Below are 17,785 nucleotides of genomic sequence, written 5' to 3'. Positions count from 1 at the left end.
AGTAATTTCTAACACTTTGTAGAATAACAATAACTATCTGTATTATGTGGGGCCCCTGCCCTTTGCGAAAGATCCGTGGCACAGGTACATAACACTCCGGGTAATGACTGTGCATACAGTTTTTCTTATTTTTCTCTATCGCCCTTTTCGCGTTTTCTTCCAACAAGGAAAGCATTGGATAAATAGAGAGCTATTGAAAATAGCAGCACAGCGGGAGACAATCAATATTAGAAATGTCGCAACCTCCTATAAAGTATGTATTTATATTGCGGCATATACTTTCGTTTTATTTTTATCGTGGTTTGTATACATATCATCAAAGTTTGAAGAATGATAACTAACTCTGCTTTCAGTAATAGACCGCCTGGAGGACCTCCAATATTACCACCAGTCAAGTTGGATAATCGTATGTCTGCAATTCTTTTCATCACTATTTCACTATTGGAATTTTGTTCAATAACTTAGCTTTGAGATTCGTATGGTGGATATAATATACTAACTAATTACAGAACGTCGGGGGTCTGGAAATATTTATAACTTGCCGCCGATAAGTAGCAATAATAGGACGGGCCCTTCCACAAATGGGAACCCTTCAAATGGCTTTTCAATCCCTCCTTTGAATACTGTATGTTGATATTATTATTGTTGTCATTTATTTTTCTCTCATATCTGTGCTTTATTCTTACTAACCAATTTTTAGCCTCAAATCAACACATATCACAACACAGTCCATACTTATCCACTACCAGAGCAACAAGCCAACTATATTCCCCAACAACAACAACCCCCATCTCAACAGCCTCCTCTTCCACCACCTCAGCAGGGCCAACAAGCAAATCCTGTTAGAAGATTAAATATCGAGGATGCGTTGACTTATTTGGATCAGGTTAAAAGCTACTATCAAAACAATTCAGAAGTATACAACAACTTTTTGGATATTATGAAAGATTTCAATACACAGAAGATTGATACACCAGGCGTCATTGATAGAGTCTCATCTTTATTTGGAAGCAATCCAATTTTAATCCAAGGGTTCAATACTTTTTTACCCCCAGATTATAATATCTCATATTCTATGGATCCAAATGATCCAGCTCCAATAAAAATCACAACACCTTCGGGTACTATATCCAGAGGCATGAATCCAAATTATACAACTTACACTCCAAATAACGAAACTCAGCTTCAACAGGCTGACTCCCAGGCAGAGAGAAAAACTGAACCAATTGAAATGGACGATGCTATTAATTACGTTAACAAAATCAAAATTAGATTTACCAAACAGCCTGAGATTTACAACAATTTTATCGAAATTTTGCAAACTTTTCAAAGAGAACAAAAGCCAATACAAGAGATTTACCTGCAAATTTCAATACTTTTCAGAGATGCTCCAGATTTGTTGGCAGACTTCCAGAAATTTCTACCAGATATCAGTGGTGCAAGCGTTCTGTCTCGCGAAACTCAGCAGACATATCAACCACCACAATTGACGTACCAGCAGCCAACCAAACATGGTGTTCAATTGCCTCCTGTGGGCAACTTTTCACCAAGTGCAATTGGTAGCGTAGATGGCAAGCAATACAACAAGAATGAGAGTGCCCAGCAATATCAAAGTGCGGATGTATCCCATGAACGCAGTGTTATTACCACTTCAGGCTCTCCAAATGATGTGCATGAAGAATATTCCCAAGAACTTAGATTCTTTGATAATGTCAAGAGGCATATTGGAAACAAAGAAGTGTACAATAATTTCATTAAGTTATTGAATCTATTTACCAATGAAGTGATTGATAAAATGACTTTAGTTGAAAAGGCTTACAATTTCATTGGATCTAGCACTGAATTATTTGACTGGTTCAAGAATTTCCTTAAGCTTGACACAGACTTGAATGAAAAGCATGAGCTCACCATTAAAAATGTCAAGCAAAAGAAAGCACACTTCGAATATAATTTATTGCCATCTTGTGGGCCTTCCTACAGAAAATTGCCAAAACTGGAAGGGTTTGCGAAATGTTCTGGAAGAGACGAGATGTGCTGGAGTGTATTGAACGATGAATGTGTTGGTCACCCAACTTGGGCGTCAGAGGACTCCGGGTTTGTTGCTCACAAGAAGAACGAATATGAAGAAGTGTTGTTTAAGATTGAAGAAGAAAGGCATGAATACGATTATTATTTGGAAGCTAATGTCAGAACGATACAGACGTTGGAAACAATTGCAAAGCAAATATTGACCATGTCACCAGAAGAAAAGGAGCATTTCAATCTTAAGGATGGTCTAAGAACCACCTCACAAACCATTTATAAGAAAGTTCTAAGAAAAGTCTATGGTGATGAGAGCGGCCTTCAAGTTATCGATGCTATCCAAAACAACCCGATTGTGGCAATACCAATTGTGCTAAGAAGATTGAAGTTGAAGGATGAGGAATGGAAGAGGGCACAAAGAGAGTGGAATAAAGTTTGGAGAGAACAAGAACAAAAGGTTTATTTTAAGTCGTTGGATCATCTTGGGTTGTCATTCAAGAAGACTGATAAGAAGTACTTGAATTCAAAGCAGTTAGTTACAGAGATCAATGGGTTGAAGTTGGAAGAAATGCATAAAAAATTGACAAGACCACATAATGTTGGTAATGAATTACTTGATAGCAGTGTGTTATTGATCAATCCACAACTAAAATTCCAGTTTGCTGATCTTGACGTTTTAGTCGATGTTGTTTTCTTGCTTTTCAACATGATAAACTCTTATTCTACTTATTCTCTCGCAAACAAGAAGGAATTAATTGGTTTTGTTATCTGTTTCCTAAACCTTTCCTTCAACCTTGATGAAGAAATCGTCAAAAAAATGCAGCATCGCACAATATTTCCAGAAGAAATCAGCGAAAAATTGAAAGAACAAGCGGAACTTTCAGCTGCCAATGAGTCCAATGTAGGAGGTGAGGGAGATAAGGAAAGTCCGGAAGATGAAGAAGGAAAGAAAGAAAAAAAGAAGGCTAAAAAAGGTAAAAAGAACGGGGCTGTTACCAAGGAAAGCACTGCTGATATTGCTAAGAATGCTGCTGATTTAGCGCTTAACAAGGCATTGGATAGTCTAAAGAGAACGAGAAGCACTGAGACATTGACATTCGAAGGATTATACGAAAATTTGGAACAACTGCTAACTTCCAAAAAGCAGCGGAAAGATCTTCCAAAGGAACGCGCCACAAATACTCATGAATCGACAAACTCTACAGAATTGACGATTAAAGAAATAATTTCTGACACTGCCAATTGGGTCCAAATTGGTTTGAATGAGCAATGCAACATCGACTTGGAAGATTCTATTCCAAAGAAAGGCTGTTCGCAAACCAGAAGAAGGTCCTTATACAACTTCTTCGGTAATACTAATATTTATTTCTTTTTCAGATTGATTGCCGTTTTATATGAGAGATTATTAGAGGTCAAAGAATTAACCAGAGATGAGGCTTTTATCCGGGACATCAAAAGCAGAAAAGAAGTCACATCATTTGCCAAAACCTTGGACTTGAATTACGTGTATGATAATTTTGTTTTACCATCAGCTTCAAGTGCAATGGCCCCTGCCATAAATTCTTCGGCATCAGCGATTGATATCGAAACCTTTTCCAATGCCTTATATGCTGAGACTTTAGAATTGATCAACAAGTTACTCGAAGGTTCCCTTGAGAGATCAGTATTTGAAGAAACTTTGCGTCAAACCTATTTCAATAAAGCATATAAGTTGTTCTCTTTCCAAAAGATTTTACAAGACCTCACTATTTTGATGAAAAAAGTGATTTCCACTCCAGCCACCCCAGGTACCAATGTTGATTTTGAGTTGTTCAAGATGTTTGAAAGCGACAGAATGTCACCGACCACAACCATTAAATCGCAGATAATATACGAAACTAGAGTCAGAGAATTAATTGGCAAGGAGGAAAGTTTGTTCAGGATCTCTGTCGATGAAAAGAAGAAAGAGGTTCAAGTTTCCTACGTTGGTCATGATGATTTGATCTTGGCCAATAGTATCGATGACTTGCAATTGAGTTCTTGGCAATCGTATTTGTCAAATTATTTATCGTTAGACCATACTAAATTGGTTATGGCCAATGATGGCGACAATAGACAGAATTCTGCCCTTAATCCTTTTATTGAAATGAAATTGAGTGATGAAAAGTCCAAGAACCTTGTGAAAAATCATAAAGATGATAAGTTGAAGATCGTTGCTAAAGACGAAAGTAATGGAGTCTTCAGAGTGTTCTTTTCCATTGGCGAATAATTTTATTTGGTGTATATTAAACAATTGTAAAGTACCCTAGGGCCATTTTTTTTTTTTCTCTTTCTCTTTCTATTGTTCTGTTTTATTGCTTTCTGGTTTATTTTTTGTTACTAAAATATATGATGTGAATTTCTTATGTATAATTAAAAAAAAATAAATAAATTAATATGGATTTTTAACTAAAACTTTTTTTTTATTTTTTGTTTGTGAAAATTGAATAATCAAGTATTGAGCAAAATCTATCTACAAATATAATATAATAATTAACCTATTTTTCAGTTACCTGAGGCTTGGACTTTAGCAATTTCACTAAAGACTTTCATTGAAAACTTTTGGATTGCATCGGTCTCTTTCTTTAAGATTGCCACATTAACCTTGCCGGCTTCATTCGGATCATTGCTTCTTGCTTGGCTCACCATGGTTTCCACTGACACCAACATCTGTTGCAATTCGGAAACACCATCTTGTATCACCTTATTGTCCGATGCATTTTCAATCAATTTGCCCAATTTTTCCAAAGCATTCTTAGTATCGTTCACCAACATATCAGATCTAGTAGCGTGTTCAAGCAATACCTGCGCCTTTTTATCTTGATCTTTGAATTTCTCTGCATCATTCACCATCTTTTCGATATCGGCTTCCGTCAATCCAGAAACGCCAGAGACAGTAATAGAGGCAGTCAGGTCAGTCTTGAGCTCTTTCGCCTTCACTTGAATTATTCCATCAGCATCAATATCAAATGTAACTTGGATTTGTGGTTCTCCTTTTGGTAGAATTGGAATTTTGCCGAGTTTGAAGTGACCAATCAATTTGTTATCCTTAACCAACGGTCTCTCCCCCTGATACACACTTATATCCACCGCGGTTTGACCATCAACACCAGTGGAGAACACTTGGGTCTTTTTGATTGGAATTGTTGTGTTTCTTGGAATCAATGGGGCATAAATCCCGCCATAAGTTTCAATACCCAAAGTCAAAGGAGTAACATCCAATAATAAAACATCTTTAATCTCACCAGAAAGAACCGCACCTTGGATAGCAGCCCCAAGAGCCACCGCTTCATCGGGATTAACTTCATGGTTTGGAATCTTGTCAAAGACTTCACCTACAATCTTTCTAATCTTTGGCATTCTTGTCATACCCCCAACAAGAATGATTTCATCAATATCTTCTGGCTCCAAATCCGCATCTTTCAAGGCTTTTTTAACTGGGGGGATTGTTTTATTGATCAATGGTAACGAGAGGTCATCGAGCTGGTCTTCGGTCAAATCTAGGTTGATATGTTGTTGTTCATAAATGAATGGTATGCTGATGGTCGTTGCTTTAACATGAGATAATTCAATCTTAGCCTTTTCACAAGCTTCTCTAATTCTTTGGATTTCAACTTTTGAGGACTTTTCAAGTAAATTGATCCCGGTTTTCTTTTTAAAATCATCAATGACATAATTCATCAATAGGATATCAAAATCCTCACCACCTAAATGGGTATCACCATTGGTGGCAACCACTTCGAATACCCCATCATCAATATCTAAAATCGAAATATCGAAGGTTCCGCCTCCCAAGTCATACACTGCCACCAAGCCATTTTTTTTACTATCCAAACCATAGGCCAAAGCGGCAGCGGTTGGTTCATTGATCACTCTTAAAATATTTAAACCAATGATTTTACCAGCATCCTTAGTTGCCTGTCTTTGAGAATCATTAAAATACGCTGGGACCGTCACCACGGCGTTCTTTATTGGTATTCCAAGACTTGTTTCCGCAACTTTCTTCATATTATCCAAGATAAATCCACCAATTTGTGCGGGAGAGTATGAGATTTCTTTTGATTCGTCCGCGCTGGTAACACCATCAAGTTTAAGCCAGGCGTCTCCATTGGCTTTGTTCTCCACAATCTTGTAGGGTACATTATTCAAGTCTCGCTGGACTTCAATATCTTTGAACCTTCTCCCGATCAATCTTTTCGTCGCAAAAAAGGTATTTTCGGAATTCAACACCGATTGTCTCTTTGCCGCTTCGCCAACAATCACCTTCGGTTTACCCGTGCCCTCTATACTCTTGGTAAAGGCAACTACCGAGGGCGTTGTTCTTTTCCCTTCTTGATTCTCAATAATCTTGGGTTGATCATCACCTGTTTGAACTATCGCTACCGCGGAGTTGGTAGTACCCAAATCAATTCCAATCACCAGCTTACTGGAAGATTGGACTTTTAATGAGTAGCTTCTCATAAATCGGAAAGACCCTAATATTGTACGAGATTTCAACATCCTCACTATATACGGTTCCCGTTCCGTTAATCTTCAAATATATACTGGCTTCTGAAAGGTGAAAGAGGAGTGCCGCTTTTCTGATTTTCTTTTTCTCCATGGCATTTTCCCATGCAATGATATTACGTAATATCGCCACAGTGAGTTAGCAAAGCTTGCTCCTCCAAGTCACCCATAAACTTTCGCTGTTACAATATATTAACAATTAACTGTGTAGAAAGAGTCGTTAAATTTATACCTATTAATAATAATAATTAGTGAGAAAAAGAAATGAGCAAAAATAAAAAAAAAAAAAAAATCGTGGAAGCATTTTCGTTTGTGTGCGTCGTAAAATCATAAAAGGAGCGTTAGTAACTTTCGATAAAAATTGGAGCTGACTCGAGATTTTGAAGATTGGAAACCAACAAGTTAAAATAATTGATAGATTTCGAAAGTTTGAAAGTTGGGTCTAAATTGTCGATGATCAATTTCCATTGAGAGTTGATTTTGTTGAGTGAAGTTTGCTGTTGTGGCTTGATTAAAGTAGAAGTGGAGTTTGACTTAGAGAACATCATTATGAAGTAGGAAATAATAGAACTCCACTCGGTGAAAACCTCACCTTTGACGTAAAGGTTGAAGCTCAAATGATTGAGAACAACGGTTTCGTTGTGAACCAATTCCTTAACTGGCAAGCCAGAAATTATAGACCACGACTTCATGGAATAGTTTTTGTCTTGCACAAATTTGGAGGCAAGAATCAAACATGTTAGAAAAGTCCTTTTTTTGCATAAGAGAACGTTAGCCTTGGTTTTTGACTTGGCATTGTAAAGGTGTTTGTTGTGAAATTTTTTGAGGATGCAGGCTTTAATATGGTTAGAGAGCCTGACAAGATAATATAATGCGACTTGCAAAGTCAAATTGGAGGATCTCGACCTTCGCAAACTGGAGATGATAAAAGTGTTGAGGGCATTCAAAGAGTCGCTAGCTGAGGAGGTATCAAAATCTGCCCAAAGAGTAGATAAGAGGATGGAAGTGGAGCAAACTAAGGAGTTAACCAAAGTCTGTTTAGATTCTGCAGAAGCTTTTGCTTTTTTGAATAAATCTTGTGGAGAGGTAGAAGCAACAAGGTCACTGGCGGAAGCAGAGGAGGGTTGAATCATTGTTGGAAATGACAGGTGATGATTGATTAATTTAGATTTGTTGAAAATTGTATATAGCAGTCAAGGGAAAAACATAAAAAAACAAAAACAAAAACAATTAAGAGGATTGCAAACCAGTATGCATCTATAGTATAATATGAACCAAATGAAAAGTAATAAATAGCAAGAAAAAAAAATGACAAGTAATAATGGTAGTAGAAACAGCAACGGCAATTGAAAAAAAAAAAAAAAAAGATAAAGGTATATTGGGAAACTGTGAAGAGGGCGTTCGCAGGACAGAGCACGGCCTATATATCTGTGGTGGGTGACTGCGAGTCAAGATGACCGATGCAAATGAGTCTTTGGCAAGCATGTGTGGATGAGTGAAAAACCCATGGTGACTAATTTTGCCAGGGAGAAGCACCTGCAGAACCGGGAGCCCAGCACCAAAGGGGCGTGCCGCACCCGTAGCACCATCCAGACATTGCTGCAGACAAAACCCTGCTGGGTCGCAACGTTGCGGAAGCGGTGGTATTACCAGCGTCACGGGCTCTACCTTATCTGTACAATTTCACAAATTCCACGAGAAGTTCCACAAATTCCTCCTGACTGATAGCCTTATTGCTGAACCGGAGTTTCTCGTAGATCTTAACAACTTTAGCTCCATCATTTCCGTGGATGGTAATAAGTTCCCTGAACGAGAGCAGTCCGAATTTCACCTCATTGATCATTCTGGCCCTGTCCCCAACACTTCGCACCACGTCTTCGTACACTAGGGAGCTTGGGATGATCGACTCTTCCTTGATGGGGTTAGATAGCCCGTCGTGTTCGATGGGCTGCTTAGGTTTATTTGATTCATGATAAATCATTTGGCACTTTTTGGTATTTTCCGCAATATATTCATAATATGCTTTGTCGGTGAAGTCGGAGAGATGGATCGGTACATACTTCTTGGGAATATCGGCCAACAACATGTAAAATTTGAAGAATCTATAAGTGGCAAACACCGCAGCAGTTACTATTGCTGCCACACAGCATACAATCACGATGATTGTGTTGACTGCCAAGTTTCCGCTCGATTGCTTGTTCATTGTGCTCTGAAAAAGGGTATCAATGGGTAGTAGCGAGCATGCCGCCACAAAAAGGGAGATGAAGAAAATTAACGACGCTCTGTAAAGAGCTCTCTTAAACTTATGACGCCCATTTATTGTAGATGGCTGTATATTTAGCATGTGTAAATATAACACTGTATGTGTTTCTGGTGTAGATATATAATGCTATTATTTGCGGTTTGCTGGTGTCTTCTGGCCTCATCCATTTCCCTTTTTTTTTTTTAGGCATTTTTTTTGGCATTTTTTTTTGTTTTACCTCACACCCCCCCCCCCATGTCACATTTGATGCATATCGCAGCTGCCAACATCACTAACTATATCTATGATATACGATAATACGATATATCAGAATGACGTGGGCTAGATAGGCTCGGTAAAAAAAAAAAAAAAAAAAGGGTTTATATTTTTATAAAAGTGATGGTTAAATATCAACTCTGATTTCATCTAAAATGAAAAACAGCATATATGTGAAGTAAGTCTAAGGCAACCGCAAGGAAATTATCCTTTCCTTCCTTCAAGTATCAACGAAAATAAGTTTTTAAATGAGCCATTTTCTCTTTCCTACAGATTTCAAAAAGGTCTATTAGATATTAAGTGTAAACTATGAACTTGTTGAATATAATAATATCCCTTTCTTCAATAGTCTATGCAATAGACCTTGATGTTCATTCATATTCTTCACTTTGCGATGCAATTACCACAACATCTCAAGCAGTACTAACCTACTATGACGGGTTCAAGCCACTTGGGGTCGTTGGGGTCTTTGAGCCCCCATATTATTGGTGGGAAGCTGGTGAAGCATGGGGAGGATTTATAAATGCCTGGTACTTTTGTCAAAATGATACTTGGCAATCACTAATCTACGATTCATTGATGCATCAACGTGGTTCGCACAAAGATTATGTCCCAGCAAACCAATCTACAACCGAAGGCAATGATGACCAAGTATTCTGGGGTATTGCAGCAATGGAAGCAGCAGAACGAAATTTCCCAAACCCTCCGGATGACGAGCCTGATTGGCTTTCTTTGGCAGAAACTGTAGCTGACTCAATGGATTCTCGATGGGATACTCAAAATTGCGGAGGGGGGCTCAGATGGCAGATTTTTACCTGGAATAATGGTTATAATTACAAAAATACCGTATCTAATGGCGGGCTTTTCCATTTGGCAGCAAGATTGGCAAGATACACTACAAATGATAATTACCTTGATATCGCCGAAAAAGTATGGGACTGGCTAACTGATGTGGGATTTGTGCAGTCAAATGGGACAATTCTCAGTGTTTTTGATGGCGCCAGTATTGATAATAATTGTCAAGAATTAATTCCGTATCAATGGACTTATAATTATGGGCTATTAATTTCTGGCTGCGCATACTTACATTCTCACACTGGTGATCAAAAATGGTTTGATAGGGTGTTGAGTTTACTTCATACCATTAAAATCATGTTTTTCACCAATGATATCATGTATGAGCAAGCCTGCGAAGGAGTGAAAACTTGTGACAATGATCAAAAGTCTTTTAAATCTGTCTTTTCCAGATTTCTTGGGCAAACTGCAGTATTGATTCCTGATCTAAATGAATCTATCAGACCACTACTTGAAGCTTCTGCTGTAGCTGCAGCTAAGACTTGTAATGGCACAGTGCCTGGAACCGGAAGGGCCAATGCATGTGGGGTTCAATGGACTTCTGGAAGCTTTGACAATAACGCAGGACTAGGACAGGAACTCAGTGCAATGGAAGTGTTTACTAGTGTTCTTGCCATTAATGAAACTACGATTGGGGCCTTCTCAGTGCCATTTAGCAAAAATACCGGAGGAAACTCTACGGGAGGAGTAGTATTAAACACCGATAGACAAGTAGATCATGGCTTTCAGAAGAAAAAGACCATAGATTCTGTTTGGGCAGGACTTTTAACGGCAATAAGTTTCGTTTTTTTCATAATTGTTGGGATCTTGTTAATTTAATTATTTATTGTTGATTGGACTCAAAACAAAATGATCTCTTTATTTTTTTTGTCCTATGTGAATAGTTGACGGATTGGCGAACACCAAATCCAAGGACATCCTGTTATAATATACTATCACTTATAAATTATTAAATAAAGTATCACACAGTAAGTAACATTCTCTTGTAGGATTTATTAATTATCAATTCACCTTACAAAAGAGCAATTCTCGCTGTTTTGTACAGATGAGCAACAATTCTTGTTTCTTTTTTCACGCCTTCTCACAGATCTTGTCTCCACCAAAAAAAATAATGCTTCCAGGCAATATTGTATTATTATGACATCTTGTTTATGTATTTTTCATCATTAGCCATATATTATCATAACAACGGCAGTCATTAGCTTGTTAAAAATATGGAAGGATCAGAACAGAAATGCTACCTACTTGCAATACAATCTTCTGTGTCACAAGAGAACAAGCCCATAGACACTAGAAAAGATAACCACCCCTTGAATGGATGCTTGGTGGTCACGGCAAAAGACCAATCCTGGGATTATAATAATACCAAAGTTACTACTCCAATAAACACTCAAAGGGATGAGAAGTCCTACTTCTTGACTGACATCAGTGATTGTCCTTCTAGCGGATGTTGCGGAAGTGTTCTTTCGAATAACAATAACAACAATAATGATTCTAGCCACTGCGATGGCGATGATTGTGAAACAATAAAGATTGATACTGCTTGTTGTAGCGCTAATCCAAGTCGTCGCGGAAGTTCAAGCAGCCGTCATCATCTTCGTCGTTGCAGTACCGCCATAAAGTTTCATGATCCTTTGTACTTTCCTGATAGCCCAAAATGATATGCTATTAAATCAATCTGTTAAATGATTCTATTTAAGCTACTTACCATAGTGTGATTTAATTTGTTTCAGCTTCTTTGAACTCTATTTCTTCTTATAATACTACTCGCTATATATTTGGGTCATCATCAAGAAAATATCGCCATCTAATTTTGAAGCATAATTGTATCTCACGACTACACTGTCATGTCTTGCAAAAAAAAAAAAAAGATAGAGAGAGAGAGAGAGAGAGAGAGAGAGAGAGAAAACCTCCTATTTAGCTACCGATCCCATTAATAAATAAAATATCTAATATCTTTTGTAAAGTTGAAGTGAGACTCTGTTGCGCAGTGAATTTAAAGCCTACCTACATAAAAATCACTAATACGTGTGTGCTAAAAAAGTCCCCGAAAGTATCCTAAGTAGAGAGAAAATTTGACTACTCAATGAAATGGTGCCATCTCTACAGAAGAAACCATCACAATACTGTTCCAACCAACCACCTCGAGACAACAAGAACCTCCTGTTTTCCGCGGTGATGATCATTTTTCTCCGTCAGCAGTTGCTGCCAGAAAAATTACTCAGGTGATCCGCTCGAGAAGCATGCACAAAAACCAGGCAGAAAAATCTCCGATGACTTACTTTCCCTGCAAACTTATTGACATTTATTTTCTTTCAGCAACACTACACACTGGATTCAACTGCCCAATTCTTAAAACCTTTCTCACTAAGAATTAACAAAAAATAAATAAATTAACATTGCAGCTTGGTCACTCTCCAAAATCGAGGAAGAAATGGTCCAGCCTTTAGTTCAGGATATCTCCTATTTCTCGTTATCGACCTCTGATGAGGCCCGTTTCCAACAAGCAAGGGAATTCTATTGCGGCTTTCTTCAATTCAAGGTCATTAAAGAAACTTCCACGACTGTATGGCTTTCTCATGAATCTCCAGATGCGACAAGTCCCCCAAAGACGGTTCGCATTGCTTTAGATTCAAAAATCAAACAAACCAGTGAGAATATCGAAATCTTGATGGCTGATTTAGAGAAAAAGCTCCATACCAACGATTGGCGTTCTCTTAAGTTAAGTTTGGTTTTCAAGACAAATTCCTTAGCTACTATTTATCAAAGATGCCTTGCTCGCCAAAAATCATCATCTTTCCTTTTCCAAACTCGTCCTGATAATGTGGCACCAGTCGAACTTTACTTGCTTGACCCACTTGGAAATCTCATTGGCTTTACTTCTGCATCCAACACTTTCTCATCAGGGATCCCTCAACTTAACGTTATCAAAAAGGAAGCTTCGAAGGCACAATCTTTAATCACTCCTGGCTTTTCTGTGTCCCATAAGGCCTTTGAGCCACGCAACATCGCGGTGATGACTTCTGGAGGTGATGCTCCAGGGATGAACGCTAACGTTAGATCAATTGTTCGTACTGCAATTATCAAGGGGTGTCGTGCCTTTGCAATTTATGAAGGTTATGAAGGGCTTGTTCGTGGTGGTCCAGAATACATTAGAGAAATGGGCTGGGATGACGTCCGTGGATGGCTACGAGAAGGTGGGACTAATATCGGTACCGCTCGTTGCAAAGAGTTTAGAGAACGTGCTGGACGTCTTAGTGCTGCGAAAAATTTGATTGATGCCGGAATTGACGCTCTTATTGTTTGTGGTGGTGATGGTTCCTTAACTGGGGCAGACGTGTTCCGTCATGACTGGCCTTCGCTTGTCAAGGAATTGCTTGATTCTGGAAGGATCACCGAGGAACAATATGCCAAACATGAGCATTTGAATATTTGTGGTACTGTTGGATCGATTGATAATGATATGTCATCCACTGACGCCACGATTGGTGCCTATTCTTCACTTGCAAGAATTTGCCAAGCTGTGGACTACATTGATGCTACTGCCAATTCCCATGCCCGTGCCTTTGTGATCGAAGTTATGGGTCGTCATTGTGGGTGGTTGGCCCTTATGGCAGGTATTGCTACCAGTGCAGATTATATTTTGATTCCTGAAAAACCAGCCAGCAGTCAACAATGGCAAGAGCAAATGTGTCAGATCGTTTCCAAGCATCGTGAGCGCGGCAAGCGTAAGACAATTGTCCTCGTGGCAGAAGGGGCAATCACAAATGATTTAGTGCCAATTAGCACCAAAGATGTGGCCGATGTCTTGATCAATAAATTAGGCTTAGACACTCGTATCACAACACTTGGTCATGTTCAGCGTGGTGGTACTGCGGTGGCCTATGATCGTATGTTAGCTACTTTACAAGGGGTCGAAGCTGTTGAAGCCGTTCTTGAATGTACTCCAAATACACCATCTCCAATGATTGGTATCGAAGAAAATAAAATTGTTCGTCGCTCTCTTGTGGATGCTGTTAAACTTACACAATCCGTTGCCGAGGCAATTTCAGAAAAAAATTTCAAGAAAGCCATGAGTTTGAGAGATACAGAATTTAGTGAGCATTTGAACAATTTCATTGCCATGAATTCTGCTGACCATAATGTGCCTACTTTGCCAGTCGAAAAAAGACTCAACATTGCAATTATCAACGTTGGTGCTCCTGCTGGTGGGATGAACAGTGCCATCTACTCTATGGCCACATATTGTATGTCTAAAGGGCATACTCCATACGCTATTGCTAATGGGTTCCCAGGGCTCGTTAAGCATGGTGCCATTAAACCACTTGATTGGATCCAAATCTCCGATTGGAACTCTCTTGGTGGTTCAGAAATCGGAACTAATCGTGCCACTCCTAGTGAAACTGATTTAGGAATGATTGCTTTCAAATTAGAACAGCACGGAATTGATGGGTTGATTCTTGTTGGTGGGTTTGAAGCATTTGTCTCATTGAAGGAATTAGAACAAGCTCGTAACTCATATCCTGCTTTCCGTATCCCATTAGTGCTCATTCCTGCTACTATTTCTAATAATGTTCCAGGTACTGAGTACTCCCTTGGTGCTGATACTTGTCTCAATTCATTGATGGAATATTGTGATATTGTCAAACAATCTGCATCAGCTACCCGTAACCGTGTGTTTGTGGTAGAAGTTCAAGGTGGTAACTCTGGTTATATTGCCACATATGGACAGTTGATCTCAGGTGCAAGTTTATCTTACGTTCCTGAGGAAGGTATCTCGTTGGAGCAACTTGAAGCCGACATTGAAGAATTGAAAACCTCTTTCAAGAATGATGAAGGGAAAATGAAAGCTGGACGCTTGTTCCTTAAATCCCAGAATGCTAGTAATGTCTTATCAGCTAAAGTGATTGCCGATATAGTTAATGAAGAAAGTAATGGGAGATTTGAAGCTCGTACCGCAATTCCAGGGCACGTTCAACAAGGTGGTATTCCTTCACCAATTGATCGCACGAGAGGTGCTAGATTGGCTTGTCGTGCAGTGGAATTTATTGAGCAACACACTGATCTCTTGAAGGACATCAAATACGATGAAGATTACTGCAGTTATATTGCCAAGCAGTCTGAAAATGATTCTGAGCTGATTAAGGCAACAGCTGTTGTTGTTGGTGTTAAGAGTAATCAAATTGTGTACAGACCGATCTGTCAATTATATGATTATGAGACTGAAGTGAAAAAAAGAATGCCAAAATCTGTTCACTGGAAAGGTGTTCGTGAAGTTGCTGACAAGTTGGTTGGAAGATCCCATTCATGATGATTCCTCCTTTTTTTGTTTTTATTTTATCTTTGGACGAATTATTAACAATTTTCTAGTTTAAGTTTTACACTAGAAAACTTACTTTCACAATGACGTGACGATTTTTTTGATTTTTGTTAATAAAATGAATTATTTTACATGTTGATTAACTCCACCACACATAAACTGTATTGGATCCATCAGATATCGGTATTTATTATTTGTATTGCTTTTTATGGCCATGATCATAACTTGCGACCACGCCATGTTATCCGGTAATTAATTTTGTGTCACTTTCTCAACATTGCATATGAACGTGGAATACCACTAAACAAACAATAGAAAAGGCACATTTTTTTTTTTTTTTCACAAAAATGATTTCCCAAAACCATCATTACATTGACTAAGATGTCTTATGACCGTGATAATGATATGTCTGAAAAATCCAAAGGATCTGATACCTCAAACCATGAGAAGCGTTTACACAGCAACACAATAACCGAGAATGATAATGCATTCCAGGAGGAACCAGGGAATAGAAAAACTTCTCCTGTTTACCAAACAAACATTGGCTGCTTTCCTAAAACATCCAGTATTGGCATTGAGGCGGCGCCACCATTGCCATCACTGGCTTCCTTGCCGGAAACGACTAATAATCAAAAAATTTTGAGGATCACCACCACCGATACAACAGGATGTTCAAGTTCCGAGAAAAGTAGAAAACAACTGTTGGCGGCGCTTTCTTGGGTCAGTCCCCTTTCGAGCCTTCCTGATACCGGGTTGAGTGAAGATATCATTTCGACAACCATTGAAACCAGGAAGCGAGAAAAAGACTATGAAAACGTAGAAAATAATAATAACCCATCGGAGAGTAACTACGAAAGTGATGATTATAATAATAGGGAATCACCACCCATAAATCCATCAAACTATTCTTACACTTACAATCCCTCACATAGCACAGACGAGCACCAACTTTGTCCACCAATTTTCCCCAGTAGGAATAGCTCATGTACTTCTGAAAATAAGTTTGCAAGGAGTGCTCCCAGGTACATTCCTCCTATTTCCTCCTATTTCCAGGTGTTATCAAACTCTTCTTCATCGAAAAGTTTTGAGAAATTGTTTGAATGGCAGTTTTCACTCGATTTCCCCCAGAGAAATCGGAAAGAACCAAGAAATCACGGAACATCACTGGAATCAAACAGTGAAGGTTCAATCAGTGAGAACGATGATGAGATTGATTGATTTCTCATGATGAAAATGTGTCTGTAGCTAAATATATCATCATTACACCCACCCGTGCACCAAGCAATGCATACAATAAAGAAAAATTACAAATGAAAAATTCATAAAGTCATCCTCTGCATCGTACCATATAAATTCTTTCCCTCTGTATTATATAACTGGATAACAATCAAATAATAATAAAAAAAAACGCAGAATGAGTGACGGTTACGGTGGTTACCAACCTTACTATCGTGGCTCTTATGGGAAAGGCCGAGGATCATACAGAGGAAGTAATTCGCGTGGCCGGGGGTATAGTTCTTATAATGGTGGTAGAGGTAGTTCTTATGATTCAAATGATGGGAGTTATTATAAATACAATAGCAACAAGGGATACCGTGGTGGATATAGCAATGGCGGAAGCTACAGGGGCAGTAGTAGTGGTCAAGGAATTAGCAAACCGTACAGAGGGTATGATGCTAATTCTAATCAATACTATAATCCAAACAACAATTACAAAAGTGTCAATAATGATCCTAATATGAGCAATAATTTCGGCGATAGTTTACCAAGCAGACTTTCAAAATCTCCAGCCCCTATAAAGAACTATGATGCTGGCAGTTTGTCATTGCCAGAGAAGCTTGGATCATCATTAAATACTAGTGGACCGCCTGGATCGACAGGCTCATCTGGGACGACATTATCAAATGTCACAGTGAAGACATCAAAGGATAAAATGAATTTAGATAGCTCCAGGATCTGGGCAAAGTTGTTGAAAATTTCTGATATAGATGTGACCACTGGTGTTAAAGGAATCGATGTCCCTAAGCCGAAATATAAAGAGAAGGCATTCATTGATAAATTTAAAAAAGATCTTGATGAATTAGATGAAATCAACAAGAAAATGGACGAGGCGTTCTTGGCAAGGATCACGAAGGAATGGGCGGTTGAAAATTTGGGAAGATTTGAAAGAAATGGTAAACTTCTAAGCCAGTTAAGAGATGATGGATTGGAAAAAATTGTGGCTAGTGAAGGATTGTTTAGCGAGTTCGGTTAAACTAAAAGTATATATATGATTATGGTATATCGGAGAGATGTATAATATCAAAAGAAGGGGGGAAGACAATCACTTTTATTAAAGACTTCCTACTTGCTGGAGAAGATGGAATTACTGTTTTATTTTATTACACATATTGTTCTTTTTTATTTTATTTTTTTTTTGTTTGGGTGGGATTTATCTTTTTTTTTTTTGTATAGTACGTTTGAAAATCATCAATCTTTAGTTATTAATATTTTATTAATGCGTAATTATCTTGGTGGTATAGATGTTGTAGGAGGAACCTCGGTTG

At 38.4% G+C, this 17,785-nt stretch overlaps 9 protein-coding genes across 9 annotated transcripts; 6 read left to right on the top strand and 3 right to left on the bottom strand. All coding sequences in view use genetic code 12, as the record gives it.

Annotated features, from left to right (window-relative positions):
- Nucleotides 1-233: 233 nt before the first annotated feature.
- Nucleotides 234-4,270, top strand: DASC09_037850 (uncharacterized protein; the record flags this gene model as incomplete). Its single annotated transcript, XM_064997384.1, has 4 exons — nt 234-253; nt 354-406; nt 510-625; nt 701-4,270. The coding sequence occupies 4 exons, from the start codon at nt 234-236 to the stop codon at nt 4,268-4,270; spliced, it is 3,759 nt and encodes a 1,252-aa protein (XP_064853456.1).
- Nucleotides 4,271-4,545: 275 nt separating this feature from the next.
- Nucleotides 4,546-6,540, bottom strand: DASC09_037840 (Hsp70 family ATPase; the record flags this gene model as incomplete). Its single annotated transcript, XM_064997383.1, has 1 exon — nt 4,546-6,540. The coding sequence occupies one exon, from the start codon at nt 6,538-6,540 to the stop codon at nt 4,546-4,548; it is 1,995 nt and encodes a 664-aa protein (XP_064853455.1).
- A 347-nt stretch (nt 6,541-6,887) lies between these two features.
- PCL5 (Pcl5p) lies at nt 6,888-7,679 on the bottom strand (the record flags this gene model as incomplete). The annotated part of the gene is made up of 1 exon (XM_064997382.1): nt 6,888-7,679. The coding sequence occupies one exon, from the start codon at nt 7,677-7,679 to the stop codon at nt 6,888-6,890; it is 792 nt and encodes a 263-aa protein (XP_064853454.1).
- A 536-nt stretch (nt 7,680-8,215) lies between these two features.
- On the bottom strand, nt 8,216-8,749 carry DLT1 (Dlt1p; the record flags this gene model as incomplete). Its single annotated transcript, XM_064997381.1, has 1 exon — nt 8,216-8,749. The coding sequence occupies one exon, from the start codon at nt 8,747-8,749 to the stop codon at nt 8,216-8,218; it is 534 nt and encodes a 177-aa protein (XP_064853453.1).
- A 624-nt stretch (nt 8,750-9,373) lies between these two features.
- DASC09_037810 (glycoside hydrolase family 76 protein) lies at nt 9,374-10,738 on the top strand (the record flags this gene model as incomplete). The annotated part of the gene is made up of 1 exon (XM_064997380.1): nt 9,374-10,738. One exon carries the CDS (start codon nt 9,374-9,376, stop codon nt 10,736-10,738), a length of 1,365 nt encoding a protein of 454 aa, XP_064853452.1.
- A 395-nt stretch (nt 10,739-11,133) lies between these two features.
- On the top strand, nt 11,134-11,580 carry DASC09_037800 (uncharacterized protein; the record flags this gene model as incomplete). Its single annotated transcript, XM_064997379.1, has 1 exon — nt 11,134-11,580. The coding sequence occupies one exon, from the start codon at nt 11,134-11,136 to the stop codon at nt 11,578-11,580; it is 447 nt and encodes a 148-aa protein (XP_064853451.1).
- Nucleotides 11,581-12,353: 773 nt separating this feature from the next.
- Nucleotides 12,354-15,230, top strand: PFK2 (6-phosphofructokinase subunit beta; the record flags this gene model as incomplete). Its single annotated transcript, XM_064997378.1, has 1 exon — nt 12,354-15,230. One exon carries the CDS (start codon nt 12,354-12,356, stop codon nt 15,228-15,230), a length of 2,877 nt encoding a protein of 958 aa, XP_064853450.1.
- A 390-nt stretch (nt 15,231-15,620) lies between these two features.
- On the top strand, nt 15,621-16,457 carry DASC09_037780 (uncharacterized protein; the record flags this gene model as incomplete). The annotated part of the gene is made up of 1 exon (XM_064997377.1): nt 15,621-16,457. The coding sequence occupies one exon, from the start codon at nt 15,621-15,623 to the stop codon at nt 16,455-16,457; it is 837 nt and encodes a 278-aa protein (XP_064853449.1).
- A 196-nt stretch (nt 16,458-16,653) lies between these two features.
- Nucleotides 16,654-17,493, top strand: DASC09_037770 (uncharacterized protein; the record flags this gene model as incomplete). The annotated part of the gene is made up of 1 exon (XM_064997376.1): nt 16,654-17,493. The coding sequence occupies one exon, from the start codon at nt 16,654-16,656 to the stop codon at nt 17,491-17,493; it is 840 nt and encodes a 279-aa protein (XP_064853448.1).
- Between the last annotated feature and the right edge of the window lie 292 nt (nt 17,494-17,785).

The sequence above is a fragment of the Saccharomycopsis crataegensis genome (genome assembly GCF_037102585.1).
Source record: "Saccharomycopsis crataegensis DNA, jcf7180000000084, whole genome shotgun sequence".
In the NCBI taxonomy this organism is placed as follows: Eukaryota; Fungi; Ascomycota; class Saccharomycetes; order Ascoideales; family Saccharomycopsidaceae; genus Saccharomycopsis; species Saccharomycopsis crataegensis.
This window is presented reverse-complemented; position numbering and strand designations above follow the sequence as displayed.